Source organism: Anabrus simplex, chromosome X, assembly GCF_040414725.1.
Source record: "Anabrus simplex isolate iqAnaSimp1 chromosome X, ASM4041472v1, whole genome shotgun sequence".
Taxonomy (NCBI): domain Eukaryota; kingdom Metazoa; phylum Arthropoda; class Insecta; order Orthoptera; family Tettigoniidae; genus Anabrus; species Anabrus simplex.
Genome location: NC_090279.1, coordinates 147,362,193 through 147,387,178, shown reverse-complemented (window position 1 = coordinate 147,387,178; position 24,986 = coordinate 147,362,193). Strand labels below are relative to the sequence as shown.

At 37.7% G+C, this 24,986-nt stretch overlaps 1 protein-coding gene across 1 annotated transcript in view; it reads right to left on the bottom strand.

The window, feature by feature from the left end:
• Nucleotides 1–24,986, bottom strand: part of LOC136886717 (uncharacterized) — a 420,809-nt gene that overhangs the window by 45,397 nt on the left and 350,426 nt on the right. Inside the window, exons 25-27 of the mRNA XM_067159522.2 lie at nt 19,333–19,503; nt 7,458–7,595; nt 1,367–1,537 (exon numbers count right to left, since the gene is read on the bottom strand). Coding sequence (XP_067015623.2) covers nt 1,367–1,537; nt 7,458–7,595; nt 19,333–19,503 — 480 coding nt within the window. The remainder of the gene's footprint in view (nt 1–1,366; nt 1,538–7,457; nt 7,596–19,332; nt 19,504–24,986) is intronic.

Genomic DNA, 24,986 nt, shown 5'->3' with positions numbered 1-24,986 from the left:
AGACTTAGAGGCAGACCAAGGATTAGGTGGATCAGTAAAATAAAGCAGGACCTGGAAGGAAGAGGAGTGGAATGGCACCAAGTTGAGAAAGAAGAAATGTACCTGAATAGACACAGATTGAGAGCACTCTTGTACTGCACCCAGATGACTGGAGATGGTTAAGGGATGATGATGAAAAATGTACAGTGGAACCTTGATATCCCAAATCACCTCAGGAGCTAAATTTTATTTCAAGTTGTCGAAATTTCGAGATATAGAGAATACTGTTTCTGAGCATGCATAGCACATAATTAAATCATATGTATCCACGGGCTTACATTGAATACATTATTTTTAACATATTTTAAAAAACCTATTTTATGGCATCACTTTATCACCCTTATCATAGTAACTTTTTAGAAGACAGTATACAGTGCATACAGCAGTAAAACAAGAAACACATCTCCATTAACACCTTTGGAAAAAATACGTTAATCTCTTCTGTTTGTTACTGTTAACCTTTCCTCCCTTCACATTGAAACTTCTCGTCAATACCACGCAGCTGAGATTCGTAAATGGAGCAGGTCATCCGTGACTTTGGGGGTTGCTTTCGTACGTGACCGGTAATTAATTCACACTCAAGAAACAGTGAGGCTTTGCCGATTTTCCGATCACAAGAAGTTTTAGTTTTTCTGTTCCCATCATATTAGTTCCCGGTATCAGTGTAACCCTTTCTTTACTTGTTAACTGTTCCTCACAAACCACAAATGCCATACTACACAGTTAATGTTCCACAAAATTCGAGTTACAGGGTATTTTTTGCTTCAAGGGAGGAAATGTTTGATTCGAGAAATACGCGTAACTGAATTTCGAGTACTAGAGAAATGGTACACATGAAGAATAAGACAAACGGCCAAGAAATTTTAGTTACTTCGAGATACTGAAAATTCTAGTAATGGAGGTTCGAGATATTGATGTTCGACTGTATCTGTCTCTGTAAGTATAAAATAAGTATATTTCGAATTTTATTTCTATTTTCTAGCTATTTAACATTACACTAACTTGGAAACATTATCGGTAAGGCTAGTATAAGGAAGTTAGAGATTGTGACCTTAATTTGGGTGCAGATACAGCATTTACTAGGTGTGAAAAAGAAAAACAACAGAAAACAAATAAAAATACCATATTTTCGCGAATAATTCCTGCCACCGAATAATCCCCGCACTCTAACTTCAGGAAGGCTAATTTTGAAGAAGAAAAAAAGAAAAAAAAAAGCCAACATTGACGCAAATAAAACCCGCACCCCAATTTCGTGCCTCAAATTTTTTAAAAAAATTATCAGGTATTATTCGCGCAAATACGGTAATAAAAGACATAATATACTCACAAATGGTATATGCTGAACAGTTTTACGATCAGACTTTCTTCTCTCTGTTTCTATCGCCTTATTCCCATCCGATTTCTTAGAGTCAACAGAAAGGTTAGGAAGATTTGAAGAGGCAGTATTCTCCTTAGATTCAGGTTTCAGTTTCTTTGCATCACGTCCCTCTTGACCCTCCTGCAGAAACAATATAAATAAATATAAGATAAACACAATGAAGTATATAGAATTAAAAGTCGTATAACAACTGCACATTGCTATACTTGCATCTAAGTACTGGAAAAGAACAAACAAGTGTTGAATCATATCGTATAAAGACAGGAACATTAAAAGGAGGACAAACAGGTCAGTGTAGGAAGAAGGAGCATTAGACAGAGAAGAAAAGCACAAGCATAAAAACACAAAAGGACAGGGGCAATCTGCACATCTTCATAATATGTGTGCTCACATGTGAGGAATATGCATAAGATTGGCACCTCAATTTAAGTGAATTAAAAGGTGTTATTCCAAAGGGAGCTACATAACAAGTGGTGCACAAGTGTGTAATACAGTGTTGAGTCAAACCAGCAAACATCACTCTTTGTAACCAAGGCCGTACCCAGAAATTGTTTTCGGAGGGGGTTAATGTTTCAGGGGAAGGGGAGACTTTCAAAAAATTCTATATGTTTAGTAACAATTATTTTTTATTTTCAAATAGATTTTTTTTAAAATTTGCTTTATGTCATACTGACACAGATTGTTCTTATGGCGACGATGGGATAGGAAAGTACGAAGGGCCTAGGAGTGGGAAGGAAGCGGCCATGGACTTACGACATAGCCCCAGGAAACATTTGTCTGGTGTGAAAATTTATATAGATTTTACAGAAAGACAAGTTTAAATAGTTTTAGAGCAGTACCTTTTACAACTCAACGGGTGAAGTAGAAAGGTAAATTCGTGGCGGTCTGATGGGCAGAATACGTGCGTTCAGTATGACACAAAGATTTCTGTCATTGCGTTTAAAAATGGAGGTAACAATATGTTTCACTGTTTTAAAAATCTTAAAGGTTTGATTTTTTTTAAATCTTCTAGTGGCTTGATAACATGAAAGTATTTCTATATGTTTAGTGATATTGATTTTTATGGTGAAAAATGTATTAATAACATTAAAAAATCCATGTAAAAAAACAAAATAACTTTTTCAGTAAAATTTTTAACTATATTCATAGAGAAACTTTTAAAGGTTTTATAGGTTAAATTCAACTGTTTATTTTGCAAATTCTCATTTTAATAATATTTCTAACTTATTGCATGCTATTTCATACCCTATATATGCTGTGTAAATTTATCAAGTCGACTTAAATTCCAGAGGGGGGTTTGAACCACCCTAACCTCTCCTCCGGGTATGGTGTTGCTCGTAACAATCAGCTCATCAAGATTAAGCAGTGTTTTCGAAAGTGTTATGGGCCTACAATACCCAAAACTCCTTAAGCTAATCAAGAATAAATCAATCTCTACTGATCTGAATTTAGGGCTGTCAACCAGGTGGCAGATTTACCTACTCTTTCCCAAAATTATTTCGCAGAAGTTGGAAATTTACAGAACATCCCCCTTGGTAAGTTATTATAATTTAATTCCTCTTCCTATAAACAATATTTGCCCCTATTTGTCTTTGTGAATTCCTACTTCAGCTTTATGTTATGATCATTCCTACCTTTTAAAAACACTATTGAAGCTTATTCGCTTATGAATGTCATTCCACAGCATCTTACCGCTAACAACTCAGAAAATATTGCTTAGTCAAGCGGCTTGGCTCTTTACTCCTAAGACTTCACAGCCCAAAGTTTGCACCATTTTCACACATCTAATTGTCCAGAACAAACTGCGCTGCTTTCCTTTGGATTTTTTCCAGTTCCTGAATCAAGTAATCCTGGTGAGGGTCCCATACACTGCAACCATACTCTAATAATTGAGGAGTGTCTGTTCATAAGGTGCTATTTCCACTCTTTTAAGTTCTGCAGCAGCTGAATACTGTCGAATGCCACAAGCAATCCAGACCAGAAAGATGCAAATTCCTTAAAAGTTGTTCCATACCCCAATCATGGGTATGTTTTATGTGCTTTATATTATACATTTCTTGCATTTTTTGGCATAATTTTCTGATGATGGAAATAGCGCACCTTCTGAACACACACTCCTGAACTCGGGTATTACTAAATATTTATATGTCATTTCCGTTACATATCCTCATAACGATACGAAGAGATCTGACCCATTATTTACAATCCTTGTAATGTGATAACCCCAATGTAGACCTTTCCTTATATTAACACCTAGGTATTTACAGTGATCCCCGTGAGATACTTTCACCCTAACACCACAGTAATTAAAAGTGAAAGGACTTTTGCTTTTGGTGAAACTTACAACTGGACTTTCCACCCAGTTTACCATCACAGTTTCATCTGCTGTCCATCTCACAACATTGTCAAGGTCTTTTTGCAGTCTTACACAATTCTGTATCTAGTGTAACATCATCCATAAAATGCCTTATCTGTGATTCAATTTCTTTAACGATATCATTTCCTTGTATAAGAAAACACACAGGTCCGATTACATTGTCTTGTAGAAACTCCTCCTTTATCATTATTGGATCAGATAATGCTTCCTCATATATGCATCTTCATTATATACCATTATGCCTTTCAGCGTTCATTACTTAAAAGATATAAATTTCATTATGATAGATTGAACTGCGATTACAATAGTATTTAAATATTTTATTATTAAGGTCCATCTTTTTGATACAAACTGGACTTGTTTCCTTGTTTCGACCCAACTGTAGGTCATCATCAGCCTTAAAGCAAATCAACACAAATACATCGAAGAAAATAAACAATGTATAGACACAAAGGTCTTAAAAACTGTATGCGCAACTAATAGAATCAACTCGTTGGTTGAATGGTCAGCGTAATGGCCTTCGGTTCAGAGGGTCCCGGGTTTGATTCCCGGCCGAGTCGGGGATTTTAACCTTAATTGGTTAATTCCAATGGCTCGGGGGATGGATGTGTGTGACGTATTCAGCATTAGAAATCATCCTAGGTAGGGCCCTCATCTTCACAGACATGCAGGTCGCCTAATAGGCTGTCTACGAGAAAAAGACCCTCACCAGGCCTCTCTGCAGGCCATACGCCATTATTATTATTATAGAATTGAAGTTAAGACTGGTTACATAAAATAAAATTCCATTGAAAGTTCAAGCAATTTAAGACACAGTGCAGTGTCAATGACATAAAAATGAAATATACATACCATGTAAGAAACTAAGGTAAGGTTCAAGAGATGCGCTTCACTAAGTTAAAAAGTTGCTCTTAGATAGAGATTCATAAAAATCCGGTGCGCTGCACTACATTAAAAAGTTGTTAACGATAGAGATCCTTAAATTGCTGGTCAAGGATGATGCGTAGAAGTTCAATAAAGGCTGGCTCCTTAAATATGCAGCTTTCTATTCAAAGTTCAACTGAGCTGAAGTCACGTTGTCCTCTCAAGATATTCATATATTCAGTATACATGAATGCGATGCATGATGTTAGGAAGGCTCTTCTGTTTTTAAGAATCTTAAAAGATGATTGTTGCGCATGGAGGTCTAAATACATAATAGTAATTAAAGGTGGTTGGATTTCGCAGCTCAATGCGGACTGTACAGTTGACCTGGATAAATGACAGATATGATAGAGTTATGTTAGGGGGAAGAATATACTTAAAAGACATATGTCGTATGGGAATCACCTGATATTGCAACAAGTTGAGCGAAGCTGGAAATGAAGCGTGAATGAGGAGATGAGTGGGTGAGGTTTTAATGAAGCCCTGAGAAGGAGGTGCGGGGAGGAAGAGAGGAAGTAAGTGAAGCGGAAAGAAAAGGGGGGTGGACGTTCAGTCGGCAAGTCTCAACAAATTTACTAAACCCCACCACAATTCTCTTATTTGTAACTAGTTCTGTGACCTCGTTTAGTTCCATACCCCTTAGTTTTAAGTCATTAAAAACCGAGTCTAACCACTGAGGTTCATTTTTTTTTTTCTAGTGGCTTTACGTCGCACCGAGAGAGATAGGTCTTATGGCGACGATGGGACAGAAAAGGGCTAGGAGTTGGAAGGAAGCAGCTAACTCGCCCGGTCCACTGAGGTCTTGGTCTCTCTCTGCTTCTCTTACTCTCCATAACAGCATCCATTATTCTCCTAGGTAACCTATCCTCCTCCATTCGCCTCACATGACCCCACCACCGAAGCCAGTTTATGCGAACAGCTTCATCCACTGACTTCATTCCTAACGTAGCCTTTATCTCTTCATTCCAAGTACCCTCCTACCATTGTTCCCACCTGTTTACACCAGCAAACATTCTTGCTACTTTCATGTCTGTTACCTCTAACTTATGAATAAGATATTCTGAAACCACCCAGCTTTCACTCTCACGGAGCAAAATTGGTCTGAAAACAGACCGATGTAAAGAGAGTTTTGCCCGGGAGCTCACTTCCTTCTTACAGAATACTGTTGATCGCAACTGTGAGCTCACTGTATTAGCTTTACTGCACCTTGATTCAATCTCACTTATTGTACTACCATCCTGGGAGAACGCACATCCTAAATACATGAAATTATCTACCTGTTCTAGCTTTGTATCCCCAATATGACATTCAATTCTCTTGGATTTCTTACCAACTGACATAAATTTAGTCTTGGAAAGGCTAATTTTCATACCATATTCATTTCACCTATTTTCAAGTTCCAAGATATTACACTGCAGGCTTTCGGCACAATCTTCTATGAAGACCAAGTCGTCACCATAGGTCAGACTGCTTACTATATTTCCACCTAACTGAATCCCTCCCTGCCACTTTCTATCTCTAAGTAGATGATCCATGTAAACTACGAACAAAAAAGATGAAAGATTACAGCCTTGTCTAACCCCTGTAAGTACCTTGAACCAAGAACTCATTCTACGATCTATTTTCACTGCAGTCCAATTTTCAACATAAATGCCATTGATTGCTTTTAATAATCTACCCTTAATCCCATAGTCTCCCAGTATGGCAAACATATTTTCCCTCAGTACTTTGTCACAAGCCTACTTTAGATCTACAAAATTTACACATAACCGTCTACTCCTTTTGCTGCATTTTTCAATTATCTGCCGCATACTGAAAATTTGATCCTGACAGCCCCTCTGTGGTCTGAAATGACAATAGTTTATATCTAACTTCCTCTCAACCACTAATTGCACTCTCCCTTCCACGATGCCAGTGAACACCTTGCCTAGTATACTGATCAATAAGATACCTCGATAGTTGTTGCAATCCTTCCTGTTCCCTTGGTTATAGATAGGTACAATTACTGCTTTTGTCCAATCAGAATGTATGTTACTAACACTCCATGCTAATCTTACTACTCTATGAAGCCATTTCATCCCTGCCTTCCCACTATATATCACCATTTCAGGTCAAATTTCATCTATCCTGCTGTTTTATGACAATGGAGTTTATTTACCATCCTTTTCACATCACCTACTCTAATTCTCTGAGTTATGTTTCCTACAAATTTAGCCTCCCATTCAACCACTTTTTTATCTAGTCCAATAGCCCATATTTTTGTCTATTTTAGACTTCCCGAATCGAAAATATCTGCTATATCTTGCTGGAATCCTAGAAAATGAGCCTCACTGGAATAAAATTTCCTAAAACCAAACTGCCTTCCATCAGATCAGTTCATAATTTGCAAATTTGTTTAACACAGTCAGAAAGAATGCTTTCCCAGAGCTGACATGCAACATATGTCAAGATGGCTGGCCTGTAATTATCAGCTTTATGTTTATCACACTTGCCTTTGTACACTACAACTCTCCATTCATTTGGTACAGCTCTTTTATACAAACAGTAAACAAATAAGCACTTAAGGAAATAAGATATATAACATTACACTGACTGATTTTTACTATTTCAGACTCAACGGCATTGTTGTTGAAAGGATTATGCTGATATGTTTCCTGTAATTCGAAAAATACATCAATAGCAGGTACAACAACTATCTCTGTATATAGTAATATTTACAACTATTAGGAACAGACTTACTTCAGCAGTTCCACTGGCTCCTGACACATCAGTCTCATTACTGCACCCTGTCAACTTCTCATCTTGTGCAGGATATGAACCATCTGACACGGGAGTAATTTTCTCAGTCTTCTTATTCGAACTGCTATCCTTCGTACCCTGTTAATGAAATTACAAATGGCTTGAGAAGACAACTGGAAGTAAAAAAGAAAAAAATAAGATATACAATATACCAATACAGCCCCCTTTCCAAATATCAGCTTCCTGTAATTATCAGCTTTATGTTTATCACACCTGCCTTTGTACATTTCTCATTATATGTAATAACTTATCAATGGAGCAACTTACTGCTTTGAATATTAAGCTTTTATTTTCCGTATTAACAGCATATTTCAGTTTTCATTTTCACAGTAACTTCAAGTGGGGAGTGTACTATTTGCTAGTTCAAACTTACAAGGGAAATCTTTGAGGTGTTACAATCTGCTTCCTTTCAAAGTTTACATGCTGGTAGCAGATAAAGCAAATATTTATTTATTTATTTGCCATACTGGGAGACTATGGGATTAAGGGTAGATTATTAAAAGCAATCAATGGCATTTATGTTGGGAAGAAGTGAAAACTGCATGTCTCATTTAATAATCCACGCACCTTAATTTTAGAGAGAATTTAAAAAATAAAGAATAAAAAAACTGGCTTTAATTTTTGTCTGATTTACAAGAAATTACGGTAATCCCAAGTAATGATGAACTCCAAAATGGAATAAAATATAGGTAAATTTGTTTTAAGAAATGCATCATAATCTTTGCATGCTGTTGGGTAGGAAATTCGCTCAATTAGAATTGTCATGTGAATATTTGTAATTGGCCAGTCTCACCTATGTGTTGTAATGAGTGTACTGTCTGGTATTAGCTGTATAGAAATGCTACATAAAGTTAGTCCCATTTATTTCATTTTAAATTTACTCTTCCCCTTTCATTAATTTATTCTCTGCCCCCCACCCTTTTTTTTCCCCCTCATTATATGTAATAACTTATCATGGAGCAACCTACAACTTTGAATACTAAGCTTTTGTTTTCCATATTAACAGCATATTTTAGTTTTCATTTCGGTCACTCAAAACCAATTTCTACAGCACAAATGTATCTTACCAATTGATACATACAACCACTGTGACACTTCTCAAGACACTTCTTATGTCAAAAAATTCAAAAACAAGTGCCTTTACATGTTGCTCTACATTTTTTTTCTCTTCAGTAAGACATTTCAAGATTAACTTTCCATTAAGACTCATTTTTAGTGGTATGTTTTAGATTGTTTTTAACTTATAATTTATTTTTAAGACACATTCGTGTATTGACTAAGGTAGACCAATTGTACATTTTTCTTATACTAAACAGTCAATACAGAACAACCCAAATATGAGATTCTATAATGCAATCAAAATTTTTTCTTTGTTTAAATTCCGGAAAAAATATGTGCGAAATATTTACACATACACAGTACTTAATGCTACTTTTTAACACAAAATTGTGAAAATGTGTACAGAGATACACCATTCAGCAGCTTAATATTATGTTTTAAGGGATCTGCCTTGTCAATACATTACAATACCATAAGTTATGTCTAACACATACTGTATTATTGGACGAGTAGATGTTTTGAGAATAACAGTGTGTTATAAAGAGCATGTTAACGCCAGAAAGCATGCTAGGTACTTGGCTATGTGTAAACACATGCAAGACAGCAATCACCAACTTACGAACACTGAACGAGACATGAATTTATTACACCCATTGCTAAAAGGTAAACACATAAATATACATGAGAAACTGGAAATGTACATATTAAAAAAGCAGAATAAGGAGAATAGTTGAAATGAACATATCAGAAGAAAACCCATTATTTAAATTGGCAAAATATGTCAGAAAAAGGAACGAGGATGTAATTATCGTAAGGTTGAAACCGGTCCTGTAGATTAAATAACATAAAATAAAGTATTGATTAGGTGGAAGCCTCCTTTTCATTGTAATTAAGAATGTAATTAGGTACAACAACACCCCTCCAGCTCTATACGCTCCTCCTACACTGTCTAACCTGCTTGCCCAGTAGCTCAACAGTCTCCTGCCTCAATTGAAACAGTAAACACACCCCCTGGGCCTCTGCATTCAATGTAAGTTGCCCTCATTTTACGCTTCAGGTTCTTATTTCGTTGCGAGTTACAGTAGGGCAATTATATTACTTTATGATTAACATTGACAAAGCAGGACACATGAATCTTCTTTCAGCACTTCTTGGAAGCATAACAAGAGACAAGTGGAGGGTGTTTGAAATATGAGGTGCACACAGTTGTAACATATCAGATACATTGGAAACTTGGACTAAGACCCGTATTCACCGTCAGTAACTTTTGTTGTTATCTTAGATTACCAAAACTCGGATAACGCTCACTTATGTATTCACCGCAGACTTTTATTATCTTGGTTTACAAAAATTAAGTTTTCGTTTCAATGTGAATTTGAACCTTAAATTTTTCACACCAACGAACGGAAAACAAATGACTTTGTGCTGCCACCACTACTGAAATGTAAACAAATTTTGATTTAATTTGGGGTTTACAATAATTTATCATAAATTATGTCCTCTATTGACCAGAAACAAAGAAGGAAGCCTAACATGACTTTCCAAGAGAATGAATTGTTATTGAATTTGGTAACCTAAAGCATTAACATCATCGAGAAGAAAACAAATTATAGACTACATGCTTTATATTTCACTCAAAAATAAGGAAGTATTCTGTAATTCTTCATTAAAAAGTCATCCAGTCGTGTACCGTACAAGATATAAGCAATAATCGAGAATTCATCTTAAGCCTACTTTTGTGTTGGGAATTCCAGGTTATGTTCGATCATGGATAATATTGACAATGTCGAAGCTTTAGATGATCTAACATGGGTTTCAAAATCAGTGTCATCGTAGTCCTTATCCACCTAGGATGTTTTACTGCATTATCTTGGTTCCAGTTGACGTGCGGTGAACACATTCGTTACCCCAGCTGCAAAAATGTTTTTTAAATGTAAGCAATCGTAGCCCCCACCACCCTCGGTAAAGTCAACATTACCATTTTATAAGGCTGCATTTTTCGTGGAAAGATCTACCTGAGAAAGGTCTTAAAGAATATTTTCAACCACACACTTGCACATATTTCCAAATTGATATTCACTGCAGTGACAACACCATCATAGCTTAACCTACAGCAGATTTTAAACAATATACTTACAGTTTCACCCGGTGACTTTTCGTGATAGTACAGTCATGGTTTCCACAAAAATACAATGGAACTATTTGTTTTTGACTTAAAAAGCCTAACCTAAACTGAATCAGCAAAATTTAAATGGTATTTTATTGTCGCCAAAGTTTTATAGTTTCACTCGCTTACTGAGTGTATGCACATCAACGACAAACGAGGGAAAATATTCGTCATCACGTATAACACATGTTACAAGATATTAGAATCATTCCGTATTGACAGTTTTCACTTTACAAAGGAAACATTAAATGTATCCTCCTAATTCAATACAAAACATAATTCCATCACTAGATGGAGCAATAAAATTCAAACATATTTCGACTCATTTGAGCCATCTTCAGTGAAATAAGAGGGGTTAAAGTAATCTACATAATACAAGCTAAAAATGTGCTAAAAACATAATGAAGGAACAAAAGAAGAAAACAAGAGAGACATGACAGAAATAAAAACAATAACAATATACAATATTTACATCACTAGATGGAGCAATAAATAACTTGCTGAGACAAATTTAGTGAAAAAGGGTTAATATAAAACATAACTGAATCCAAAAAGTGTGCTAAAACTAATAAGACAACACAGCCTCTCAATTTCGTCGCTGCCTTCCCGACCATTTCAAATAAGGCAAATACACCTGGCCAACATTGGAAACAATCTTTGAGAACGGGACCGCTAAATTGAGAAGAAATTCAGAATGCTGCTATTCTAAGGGTGGCATGCACCATCTTGGAGTAAATTACTACGGAAGTAGCGTCTACTAAAGAAGTTCATACTACAGAAGTAAATTACTACGGGAGTTACTTACTCTGGAAGTAACGCCAGAGAGTTGAAGTACAATTTACTCTTTTAGTTACTATTATAGAAGTAGCGTTTGTTAATCGCGAAGTATTGTTGTGTTTGTGTATCTTCTTTAACCTCTTAACATACCAATTATTTACAAAATTGTGATCTTTTTTTACCTAATTTTTTTATTGTTAAAATGGGCTATTTATTGAAAACTAATGACAGTGGTAACAATAAAAATACATTTTTCGAACTTAACAATGAAATATAAGCCACCGAAAAGTTCCTGTTTTAAAATCCCGAGTATACTCGTAATATTTTTTACGGGTTCTAAAATAAATAATTCAGCACTAAACAGATGGCAAGTAATACAACATGACACTCAATACTGTTCAAATGTTTGTGGCTGTGTGAAATGCCCTAAAACAAGGATCAACACACAATGCTACATCTCTGGAAAGCCGCGGAAACGAACTGCCTGAGTCACCGACATCCACTACGGTTGAGTCAGAGACATCTGTTGGCAAAAATAGGACCCTAAAGTAATAATTTCATAAACATCTGGCGGAAATATTGAGAAACAACAAGAAACGAGTATATTCGGGCTTTTAAATAAGGTACCGACCAATGAGCGACATTCCCAAGTATACTCTGGATTTTACTTTATATAAATATATAGGTTAAAGAAATGTAAATGGATAAGGTTATGTGCGATAGGAAACGGGGGAAAAACGTATGCGAAAAAGATAAATGCATGTTAATAGAGATAATGACGATCTATGCAAAGGATATAGGGTGTAAGAAACACAACATAAAGATGCTGGATAAGAAAAGAAATTCATGGATATCCGTGACAGAAGAATTCAATGCTTTGAGTGACAGGAAACACAGTGAAGAGCAAGTTAAGATTATGTGGAAGTGGGAAGGACTTAAAAGCGAAGGCGGAAGCAAAGCAGAAAGTCATGGACACGTGGGAAAAATTAAAACTGATGGTGGTTTCTTCATACAGATCGCCTACATCCACAGCGAAATTTTGCCATTTTCACATCAGGAAAATGCTGGGTCTGTACCTTAAGGCCACGGCCGCTTTCCTACCCTATCGTTGCCATAAGACCTATCTGTGCCGGTGCGACGTTAAGCAATTTGAAAAAAAATAAATATAAATACCTCTTCCGATTTCTGAAAAGCTCACCGTTGTCACCGAGAGGGCAAAAATTGGGAATATGCGTGCAGTCACAGTCAATTAATTAATTAATTAATTAATTAATAGAGAAATGTACACTCAAGTTTGAGCATTAAATAAATTTCACATTTCAGTCTTTGCTATAGTCTGTAATTGTCCTGGTTCTTTTCGTGCATGTTATGATGTGATATCTACTACACTTCTGCCCACACAAAATGCACTTACAATCTTCGTCTGGCTCATGGAACTTCTGGTTTACGCATATCTTGTGGTGAAACCCATGTATGGAGAGTTGTGTTATCACGTGGCGTTGTGTGTTGCACTCTCTAGTCTATCTATCGTCCGTCATCGCTGGTGAGGCATAGAAGTGGAGGCCGATTTCACTTTTCTTCCTTTCCATGATGTTTACTAGTGCCCTGCTTGCTTCCGTTGATTGTAGGTAGAATTGTGATCGTACGTCTTCTATGAAATACGTCTCCCGCATCATTTCGGATACCATCCGGGATGGCGCTGTCTTTCCGACTCGGGTAATCCTCTTCATGAACATTGCTTTTATTCTTTCTATTCTCATCAGGTCTCCGATCTTCAGCTTTTCCCACACGATCTCAATTCCATATGTTATCACTGGCGCTACTGTCGTCTTGAAAAGTCTCATCGCCGTGCTGATTGATAGGTTTAATATGTTTTGGATGCTGTATGAGGCTCTGATTGCTGCTGCCGTTCTTTCTTGAATATGTATACCAAAGGACGCCGCCGTTGTCTGTAGTGTTATTCCCAAATATTTCGTACCTTTTGTAATGGCTTTTGGTGTAATGTTATGTTGTTTTTGGGCATTGATTTCCCACCTTTTCTGAAGGTCATTTGTACCGTCTTTTCTTCATTTATCTGTAGGCTGTTTTCCTCCGCCCAGGTCTCTAGTCTGCGGACTGCCCTTTGCACATCCTCCTTTTCTTTCGCTCCAATCCGCATGTCATCTGTGTATAGGATCAGCTCTGCTTTTGATCCTTCCTCTACTATGCGGTTCACATCTGCTGTATAAATGTTGAAAAGAGTCACAGTCAATTGCGCCCACGATGTGTGGAAACCTGCCAACGTGAAGAATATCCTTTTATTTTCCGAACCTCATTTGCAGGCTTTAACCACGCAATGAAATATACGGCCAGCAGTTGTGCGGTAAACGTTAATTAGATCACCGGCAACTGTACTGAAATGTTCCGGTATGAAACACTCGTAGAGCACACAGCAACTGTAATTTGAGAGATACAACAAAATTAAGACATTGATTCAGCTGTAAGTGATCTCCAAGTAGATTTAGAAGGAAAGTAAAGGATTCCTTCCTAAGACCAAAAACGTTCCTGAAACTCTCCGTGTGCACATTATACAGCTCTCGCCTTTCACGCACTGTAGGCCTACGCACTATTACATTTCCTGTCGTTTTCTGCGACAAGATCGTCAATATAATCTAAGTAATCCATACACACATTTGAAACGTCTTTCCTCTCATATACGGCACGATATTATCATTAGTCTACAAGTCTAAATTTAGCTTACTCTATGCACGACGTGAGAGTAAATTCTAACCTACATTCGTGCGTTATTTACTTCTTTAGTAATATACTACAAGATGGTGCTCTCAACATTTTACTCTTGTAGTTATTTAGTCCAGGAGTATCTGAAAGAACTAAAATACTTTGGAAGTACCGGTAATTTACTCTCGTATGGAAGTCGCCGAATGCTGACTTCAAGAGTATGGAAGTAGAACTTACTCTTGGTTGGTGCACGCCACCCTAAAAGTCTAAATTCATCGACGTTTTTCTATCACTTATCACATACATTTCACCTGGAACGTTGTCTCCTCTCAAACTTGGTTTCTCAAGCTTTTTCACTTCCCTCCAAGCCATTCATGGTGATGGTGTTTCTACAAAGATAGATTGTCAGCCTGAATTTCCAACACAGTGATTTAGTCTTGTTTTTGAATTATTATCAAACTAAAATTTTTAGACTAAGATGTCCGCAACCTCACCATTATTACTTTTTGTTTAGTTTCCGTCTGTATCTTTTATTTTATTTTCTTATTATTTTTAGCACACTTTTTGGATTCAATTATATTTTATATTAACCTTTTTTCACTGAATCTGTCTCAGCGAGTTATTTATTGCTCCATCTAGTGATGTAAATATTGTATATTGTTCTTGTTTTTATTTCCGTCATGGCCCTTTGTTCCTTCATTATGATTTTGGCACATTTTTAGCTTGTATTATTTAATTACTTTAAGCCCCCTTATTTCACTGAAGATGGCTCAAATGAGTCAAAACATGTTTGAATTTCATTGCTCCATTTAATGATGGAATTATGTTTTGTATTGAATTAGGAGGATAGATTTAATTTTTCCTTTGTAAAGTATAACACACGTTATATTAATGAAGAATGCCACAGAACTTACGAAACCTTCACTTATAATCCAAGAGGAACACTACAAAAATTCACTATATACCACCATCGCAGACAACCAAATACATAATTATTTTACTTCGCGCTTAACTCTGTGTTCACACTGGGCAACCTAAATATTTTTCTGTGGCTATCGGAAAACATATTCTATACATGCCATCAATGAATTGCTCGAAAAAACTCTATACATCCCAAAACCCAAAAATAAAATATACCGTATAATCCTGAATACAACGGACACTTTTTCCCCCGAAATATTGGTTCTAAATCTTGGGTGCGGGTGATATTCAAGCCGTTTATTCTCGTAAATATTTACTATGTTTACATGTTTCTCAATACGCTTACAGTGGCATGTAAACACAAAATGTAAGGTAACGAAATACGGTAAATCAAAGAATATGGGTAAATATGCGGTAAATATAAAAGCCGCTGCTGCGGATGCTCAATCGTCATTTGTTTCACAAGTGTTGCTAACATGCTGGGTGCACAAATAGCTCATCTCGCGGGATATCGTACTTTGTGAGAGTCGAGACTGTTGGTTACGGAAGTCTACCTTGCTCACATTCGAGTTCCGTATCTGTCCTGTGAAAGTGCTGTCTCGATAGTAAGCGATGGATTCAAAATGGCATCTGCGGTCATTTACTGTGCGTGAGAAACTTAAAGACTTAAAGTTGTAAGCGAAGCTGAAATATACGGAAATCGTGCCGTTGGCAGAAAGTACAATATTGATGAATCATGTATTCGTGATTGACGGAAGAGCATTCCGCGGGCGGAGTGCAGTGTTTCCGGAAATTGAAGAACGACGCCACAAATTTGTGATAGAAAAATGTGAGTTAGGATATCGTGTTTCTAGTGAAATGTGTCAATTGAAAGCACTAGAGATCTCAAAAGAACTCAAAACACAGGGTTTTACTGCAAGCCGCGGATGGATCCGAAACTTTTATCGGAGAAAGCGACTGTGCATTCGGAGACGTACTTCTATTTCATAACGTCTCCCTGGGGCGTATGAAGAAAAATTAACGGCCTTTCAGCTGGCATCTACCCACAAATAGTCGTCCGCACTACCATCCACTGAATTTGAAATTCCACATTTCTTAAAGCTTTTGGACACTAGATCATTGGAAATGCGCACCCATGCGGTCATGATCCACCTTCATATTAGTCCCACTTCAGGCCCCTTCACTCGTCCGGTTGGTGTTAACACATGATCACCATCAGACATCCATTCGGTGTACAACTGTTTCATTGCAGTTTTGAAAGGCCGGTACACGCACACATCCAACGGCTGTAGAATAGAAGTGAGTCCTCCGGGAATTATCGCAAGATCAGTTTTTTCTTTCCTCATCATATCTTTTAGGGCATCAGTTGTATGTCCTCGGTAACTGTCCAACACAAGCATGTTTTGTTTTTTTAACAAAGCTCCCGGGCGACATTGCCAAACGCACTTCACACAGTCCTCAATTAACGCACTGTCCATCCAGACGGACTCATGTGTTCTATGTTCTAACAATAACACCGGATGGCAAGTTTCCTTTTGGAAGTGTTTTCCTTTTCAGAACCACATATGGAGGGAGTTTCATTCCATCCGCTAATATGCACAACATTACCGTGCATTGTTGCTTTTCGTTACCACCTGTTCTGATGGTTACACTTTTAGAACCCTTTGTATCCACTGTATTTTCCGACGGCATTTCAAAATAGACAGGTGTCTGGTCAGCATTCCCAATTTGCGACAGCAAATAAGAATTTTGCTTCCTCAAATGAATAATGTGACGCTGAAAGGCCGTACATTTTTCTTCATACACCAGCGACGAAAGTTTCTATGGTGAAACTTCAAATGACGACGGTGAACTGTGAATGATCTGAGTGTTGGACCGATTTAATTTACGATTTTTGTGATGATTTTATTAATTGTAAGCTGTTTGAATTTATATTTGTGGTATTTTTGAAGAAAATTAAATAGGTATGCAAGTTATCTGATTTGTCCCCCCACCCGTATTTTGCCGTCTCAAATTTAGGGTGCGGGTCTTATTTGGTGGTGGGTGGTATTCGGGATTATACGGTATTCTTCTGTATTACAATTGATTTCATAAACAGGCTCTATTCTTATTAGCAAGACGATGTGCAAGTTGCTATACTGTTAATATGTTAATATTTTTGTTGTAGCCTCTAGCATGTGGCGCTGAAGAGTGTCAAGTATTAAAACTAACATCCCTTACCTAAGCTAGCTGGCCTGTCGCCGTAAATTGCTGTCAGGGAGTGCTCACAGCCCCATCCCGCTCCCAGGACAAGGATGCTTCAAGTGCACGCGTCATCCAAGCTACTTAAATTTCGCTGGGGTAGCTCTCTTTCACGCCGGCAAGGAAACTAAGGCTCGCTAGAGAATCTGAACTGCAGTAGTGTGAGTGGATTGTTGAGACAGCTGTACTTGGCTTGGCTTAGATGTTCGCAGTTTTTTAAACATTATAAAAAGCGTTGTAAGGTTTACTACACACTGAGCTCGGAAGTTGCAGTCACTTAGGTGTGGCCAGTATCCAGTATTCGGGAGATAGTGGGTTCGAACCCCACTGTCGGCAGCCCTAAAAATGGTTTTCCGTGGTTTCCCATTTTCACACCAGGCAAATGCTGGGGCTGTACCTTAATTAAGGCCACGGCCGCTTCCTTCCCACTCCTAGCCCTTTCATGTTCCATCGTCGCCATAAGACCTATCTGTGTCGGTGCGACGTAAAACAAGTTCACATTCAATTTACAAAGTATACATTTATTGCTTACCTATTCAATACCTACAGTACCACGTTTTGTGGTTAGATAATCATAAAAGGTTGAAAAGTTTAATACAAAGTTATTTACCCCAGGACTGCTGGGGTAGATGGGGTTCAGTGCACGCCACTGCTTGATTCTATTCCTCGTTGCTCTGATTTTCTCTTTCAGTTAAATACTCCAGCTGTCTGCAGGCTGCCATCTTGAAAGGCTATTATCTCAGATTTCCTGTTTTACAGACCAACTTTTCTCCAGTAAAATTTTAAAACGAGATAATGTTGTTGGTGAATACGGGCCTAACAGTCCAATATTACACATGGACTTTTAGACACATTTTAAATGTTGAGGATCTTAGACACAATATGACTGTCAAATTCATGTTAATGTTAGATAGCAATAGTATTTTAACAGGTCAGATGCACCTAAGTGATTGAAGAGAATATTTTCATATTCTCGAAATATGTACTCGTATTAATGTGTTAGACAATAAATATGGTACTGTAATGCATTGACAAGGTGGATCCATTAAAGCATAATATTGATTACAGTCAATACAAGCCAATATTGGCCATTATGGCCAGAATTATAGATTCTGATTATGCCAGCCAGGCAAGGAAATTGATCAATAGATTTAAGAACGAAAAGGTTGAAATTTCAAAAGACTTCATATTCCTAAAATATGTTGAACAGGAAATGTTACACGTAAGCACTGGAAACCCATCCAGAAGAGAGGAAAATTACATCATGAAATAAGAACACAGTGTAAGGTGAAAAACATATGGATTAAAAACAAAATTATATTTATACATTTAAAACAAAATCTGAATCGTTTTTTCAAAAATCTGGTTCTATTTTGCAAGACTTTCTGAATGTCGTTCTTTATGATTTGCATTTTTTAATTATCAGTGAAGTTTTGGTTCTGGAATGGGAGGAGGCACAGTTTAATACAGATTATTCCTTACTTACCATCTTAAAGAAAAAATAAGGAAACTCATATAAAAAAATAACAGAATTTAATTAACAAAAAGCATAACAAAAGAGAAGAAAAGAGAAACACAAACAACACACACATTTTATCCTCTGGTGAGTGAAAAATTTGACCAATGTTGACAGCAATAGAGATGAAGTTAACATTCTGGAGAAAGGCCCTAAATATAATTGGCCATACACCGGGAGTTAATTAAATGAATAGTTGAAACAGAGGTTGCATTTGCAGAGGTGGCAGTAGAAGAACAGGAGGCAATAAGGTATGAGGCTAGCAAGAAGAATTTTAAAATAATGGAACAAAAAATAACACAGAGTGGTAACACAAAGAGAAATTTGTGACTGATCAGTCAGAAAATAAAAGCCTAACAATTATAAATTAAGAACACTAACATAAAAATTTAAAAAAACATTATATAAATACTCACAAATGGTATATTCTGGACAGTTTTACGATCGGATTTTCTTCTCTCCTTTTCCACCGGTTTCTTCTCATCCGATTTCTTAGAGTCCACAGAGAGGTTAGGAAGATTTGAAGAGGTAGTATTCTCCTTAGATTCAGGTTTCAGTTTCTTTACATCATGCCCATCTTGACTCTCCTGCAGTAACAAGACGAACACAATGAAGTATGTAGAATAAACACTGTGTATTCTTATATGCGCATCTAAGTATCGGAAAAGAACAAACAAATGTCAAATCAAGTCATATAAACACAGGAACACACAGGAACATCAAAACGCGTTCTCCCACTCTTTGCAAGTACAACAGATGATTGCCACGTGATACCAGTGCTAATGCACAATTGGCTGAGATGGAAAATGCCATCTCTGCAGTGGAACATTGTCTGGAGATTGCCGTGTTCGCTATTAATTCATAAATTCCTGCCTTTGTAATACAGGGAGAAAATCAAGTTCAAGGACATGGAAGATAACACTTTGAACTATTATTACCCACTATCATCTCAACTTCCTCCAAGAATGGAGAAAGCCAGGATTGTTATTAGACCCCTCATATTAAGTATGTCTACAAGTTCTTGTAATTGCTCATTCAAGGGTAGGAAAAAGCTTAGGGTTATTGAAGATGTAGAGAACATTGGAATCTGTGCAGTAGGAAGAAAAAGGTTGCACTTTTGACTGGTGAAAAAAAAAAAAAAAAAAACACTACTTCAAGGAAATAACAGTAATTACTGGGCAATGCACAAAACACATCCTTACTAATACCAAATTGCCCACTCAATAACACACAAAGGTGTAACTAGCCAATTACAAGTATCCAGGAAAGGTAGGCAAACCACATGACAATTCTGATCCGAGCAGGTTGTCAACCCGACAGCATCCGAAGATTATAATGTGTTTCTTGAAACAAAGTTATATGTTATTCAGTTTTGGAGTACACTGTTATGTATAATTAATTTCTGGCAAAATTATGGTGTACAGATTATTCACTGGCATGGACTATTTGTGTAGATACGGTATACTGACCCATTGGGACCAATCCATTTTTCCATCTGTGTTTGTTTTACGTTCCCAGTCTACTACCACCTGTATCCATCTTTATCTCTGTCTCTTCCATTTTCCTTGTGTTTAACCGGCTTTCCTTTTATACATTTTCCATATCAAGAATAACGATCTGTCAAGATGGCGCATTAGCGAACTTCAACGCCTGTCCACCTGGTGGAAGCAGGAATGTGCTTGTCAGGTACTGAAAGGAAATAGATGTACAAGAACAGGCACTACAGTGACACCTTGTTAGTGCGTTCCTCATTAACACGTTTTCCAGTTTAGCACGTCATAAATGTTATTTGTCATTCCTTATAAAAGGAATGTGATTTCCAACTTGGGAAAGAGCCCTCGCCACAGTTGCATGATAACAAAAGGCCTTGAATTTCTGAACTTTACAGGATAAGTTGCATCTTCGGGGAGCAAGCCGTTAGCCTAAGGAATGCTCAGTTTTGCTTGTCAGTTACCAGTGAGATTGCTTAATAACACAGTGAGCCTGTTTGTGCTTGTACTTCGCATTCCATTCAGAAGTTAGAAATTTATTTTGTGTTGAGTGGTACAGTGAAAGGTAGCAAATATTTGCTGCGTGATAGCCTACATCTGGATTAAGGGCATAATTGTGTGAAGCTGACCAGTGTGGTGCACACCGTATTCACACTAGTGATGGGACATTCGATTCATTTTACTGAATCGATTCATTTGATTCCGTTCACGTTACTGAATCGATACAGTGATCCGATTCACGGCTCATTGGTCACCGCTCCTACTGCATCTGTGTAGTATGTGCTGCTAAGACAGCAGCAACAGCATTCAGCACTCGCAGCTGCCATCTGGTCTTCATACTATGAACTCCTTTCTTAGAAAAATTGCTAGTTACTCTAATACATTGAAAGTTTCCGGCGACGCAGGGTGGGAAAGGTTAGGATTAGGAAGGTAGCAGCCATGGCCTGAATTAAGGTACAGTCCCAGCATTTCCTGGTGTGAAAATGGGGAAACTACGGAAAACCATCTTAACGGCTGCCGACGGTGAGATTCGAACCCACCATCCCCGAATGCAAGCGCATAGCCACGCGATATTAACCGCACGACAACTCGCTCGGTCATTTTTGAAAATATATATTTTTCTATCAGCTGAGGATTTTTTAAACCGTCATATTTTGTATAGACTACCCGAGATGTACAGTAGCCCGCTGGTTTCCTGATTCAACATACTGTTATTGTGTCTGTCCACATATGATTGAAGTCTTGTGCAATGATGTGACATATGAACTGAGAAAATACTGAGCCGTTCTTCCCAATATAAAACAGGTACTTTTGAGTGGTCATGAGCATGACTCATAGTCATAGGGCAGGCTAGAGTCGAGTTTAATTGTCAAATGTCAACTAAGTTATACTAAGATTCATTAAACTAATAAACAGTATAACCTAATAGCCTACCTACTTACTAGCTACTTCAGAATTATGTTGTGACTACCCTTTTAACACTGCAAATAAATCCATCTATTATTTAAACCTCCCTGTAAGAAGAGGACAGTGAATGCAAATGGGTATTATTTTCAAATGAGCTGAGCTCGAGAGTCCATTATAGCATACGATTCTTTCAGTGTAGCATGGCTCACTGTATGTCTCGCTGCAGTGAGCCGATAAGGAGCTGTGCGTATCTTGTGTCTCACTGAGCCGGCTCGTTCACGATTCTTTCCGTGTGCCATGATTCATTGTCTCGCTGCAATGGAAGCTCGGCTCTCCGCATGTCCAGTGAGCCGATAAGGAGCCGTGTGTATCATGTGTCTCACTGAGCCGCGCTCGTTCACGATTCTTTCGATGTGCCATGATTCACTGTCTCGCTGCAGCGGAAGCTCGGCTCTCCGCGTGCCCAGTGAGCCGATAAGGAGCCGTGTGTATCGTGTGTCTCACTGAGCCGCGCTCGTTCACGATTCTTTCGATGAGCCATGATTCACTGTCTCGCTGCAGCGGAAGCTCGGCTCCCCGTCAATGACCAGTGAGTGCGCCACTCAGCACTGTCCGCTGGGAGTAAGCTGAATCGTGTGCCGTGAGCTCGCCGTTCCTGTGAATTGATTCACTCGGACACTTGAATGAATCGATACACTGCTTCGAATCATTCATTCAGTAGCCAACACTAATTCACACGAATAATCCCCACACCCTAATTTTAGGAAGGATAATTTTGAAAAAAAAAATGAAATGAACTAAAATTCCTTCCAGTGAAAGAGTAATGTAGGCGTAAACAAACATTTCATATCACTCCTCGAGTTCCACGGGGTCTTTACACAAGTATGAACATGACTGATATAGCTACTTTGCATGAACATATCTGAGATGATAAAAATGCATTATCACTGCTATAAAATATATTTGCCATTTGTTATTTGCTTTACGTCCCACTAACTACTTTTAAGGTTTTTCGGAGACGCCGGAGCCAGAATTTAGTCCCGCAGGAGTTTGTTTACGTGCCAGTAAATCTACCAACACAAGGCTGACATATCTGAGCACCTTCAAATACCACCGGACTCAGCCAGGATCAAACCTGCCAAGTTGGGGTGAGAAGACCAGCGCCTCAACCGTCTGAGCCACTCCACCTGGCTGCCATGAAAATTGGCAAGTAGGCTTTCTTATGTGACAGGTCATTAATTTGAACTTGCAATAGGCTCGATTTGCTGTAGATCGAAAGATTCTTTGTATCTCGCATCACTAGAATCCTCTCCTGAATTACTTACAAATTTGTCACACTCCACGTCTAAAACAATTCTCACACGCGATCCTTTTTACTCGGAGAGTAACACAACCAGTGGTGGATAATTCTTTTCATGCAATGTAAACACTTGAAACAGACAGACCTACGAACTTGTTTGTTAGTTTTGCGATACAGTAAAACCTCGTTAATTCAAAGTCATAGAGACGCAAAAATGTGACTTTGAATTTACGTGATTTTGAATTAACCGTCAACTCATAATTCAGAAATGCCAACCCTTGCCGCGTCACAAAATAGTCTAAGACCCATTACTGCATGCAATTAACATTTATTCATTTATTCACAGTTTAAACCTTTCAAATGAAAAAAAAAAAAAAAAAAAAAAACCTATTCGAAAATGTCTCCAACAAGGCAGATTTACAGTATTTAAATAATGCACTTGGATAACTCACTGGCAAACATAACCTCACACAACGAAAGAAAAAGGAAAAATATGATTCAAAGACGAGGAGAAATCTATGCTGGCTGGATTCATTGGATTACTGTATTGTATAAATTTTAGATGCCTTGTATTTGCATGGAAAGTACTCGTTGCCCATAAAACACCGTGGCTTATCGAACATTTTTATGACGAGGGAAGGGAGTAGGAAGTCTCTCGCCTCCGTTTGCATTGTAACACAGTACAGTGACCCTATCTCCTTTAAAACCATAAGTACGTTTTTGATCTCGGCATTAGAAAAAAGTTGTAGTTTCATCGGCATTGACAATACTGTTTGGTGCGTATGAATTGATTATTATTATTATGAACCACACTTTTTCACCAACTGTCGGCATCGCCAGTGTTCGTGGATTCTGTTTCTCCGCACACTGCCTGCTACATGATATTGAGGTGTTCCTTAAAATGCTGAATAGTAACAAATTACGATTTTACTCAAACTTAGCAACTATGAAACACACTGTAGACGCACAGAAGCAAGTGAAAGTGCGGAAGGCTACCCCTGTATTTTCCGGAAGACACGTATCGTGACACTGAGAAAATTTTAATTTAAATTACTCTAAAAATCTCTTTTTCTTAATGTAATGTCAGTTTTGAATTAAAAGTCTGAATTGTTTTCCGTTTAATGACATATGGGGGCAATTTTCTTCCATCTGCGGTTAAACAAAGCATAACTGTACACCCAACATTGAAAACTATGTGAACCAGGAGCGTGTTGCCAACCTTGACACAAATAAAGCCTGCACCCCAATTTCGTGCCTCAAGTTTTAAAAAAAATATGCAGGGATTATTTGCGTAAATATGGCATTTGTCTTGTAATAGCCTAGTTATGGGTATGGAAAAAGTTGTGAAATTCCTCACTAATGAAGGCAAAATTAAAATCTGTCAGAAAGTGGACTGGCATCCCCACTTTCAAACACGCAGAGATGGCATGAATGTTGAAACTCGCACCTTCGAGTTTTGACTTGATCAGTTGAGTTGGTTGAGGTTTTGTCAGATTCAAAATGGTGACCAGTCATTCTTTCAATCGTATATGGTCAAGTGCAACCTCCAATTCATAGCCTAAATGACCAGAATAGTCCTTAATAACCCACTAGTCCAAAATAAAAGGCTTCTACTAACAGTTTTAGAAAGAGTGCAGTCTGCAATAATACTCTATTATTATTGGGCCCCATGCAAATGTTTTCATATTTGTTGTCCGGTGTTTTTCACACCTTTCAGGGCACTGAGGTTATTTTACAAATCCCAAAGAAAAAGCTTTCCATATTTGTTCTCTCGTGTTTCTCCACATCTTTTAATACTTACTCTCTTCTCATCTTCAGAAATGATAGGTACAGTTTTCACTGTACTCGCAGATACACGCGTAAAATGCCCTCA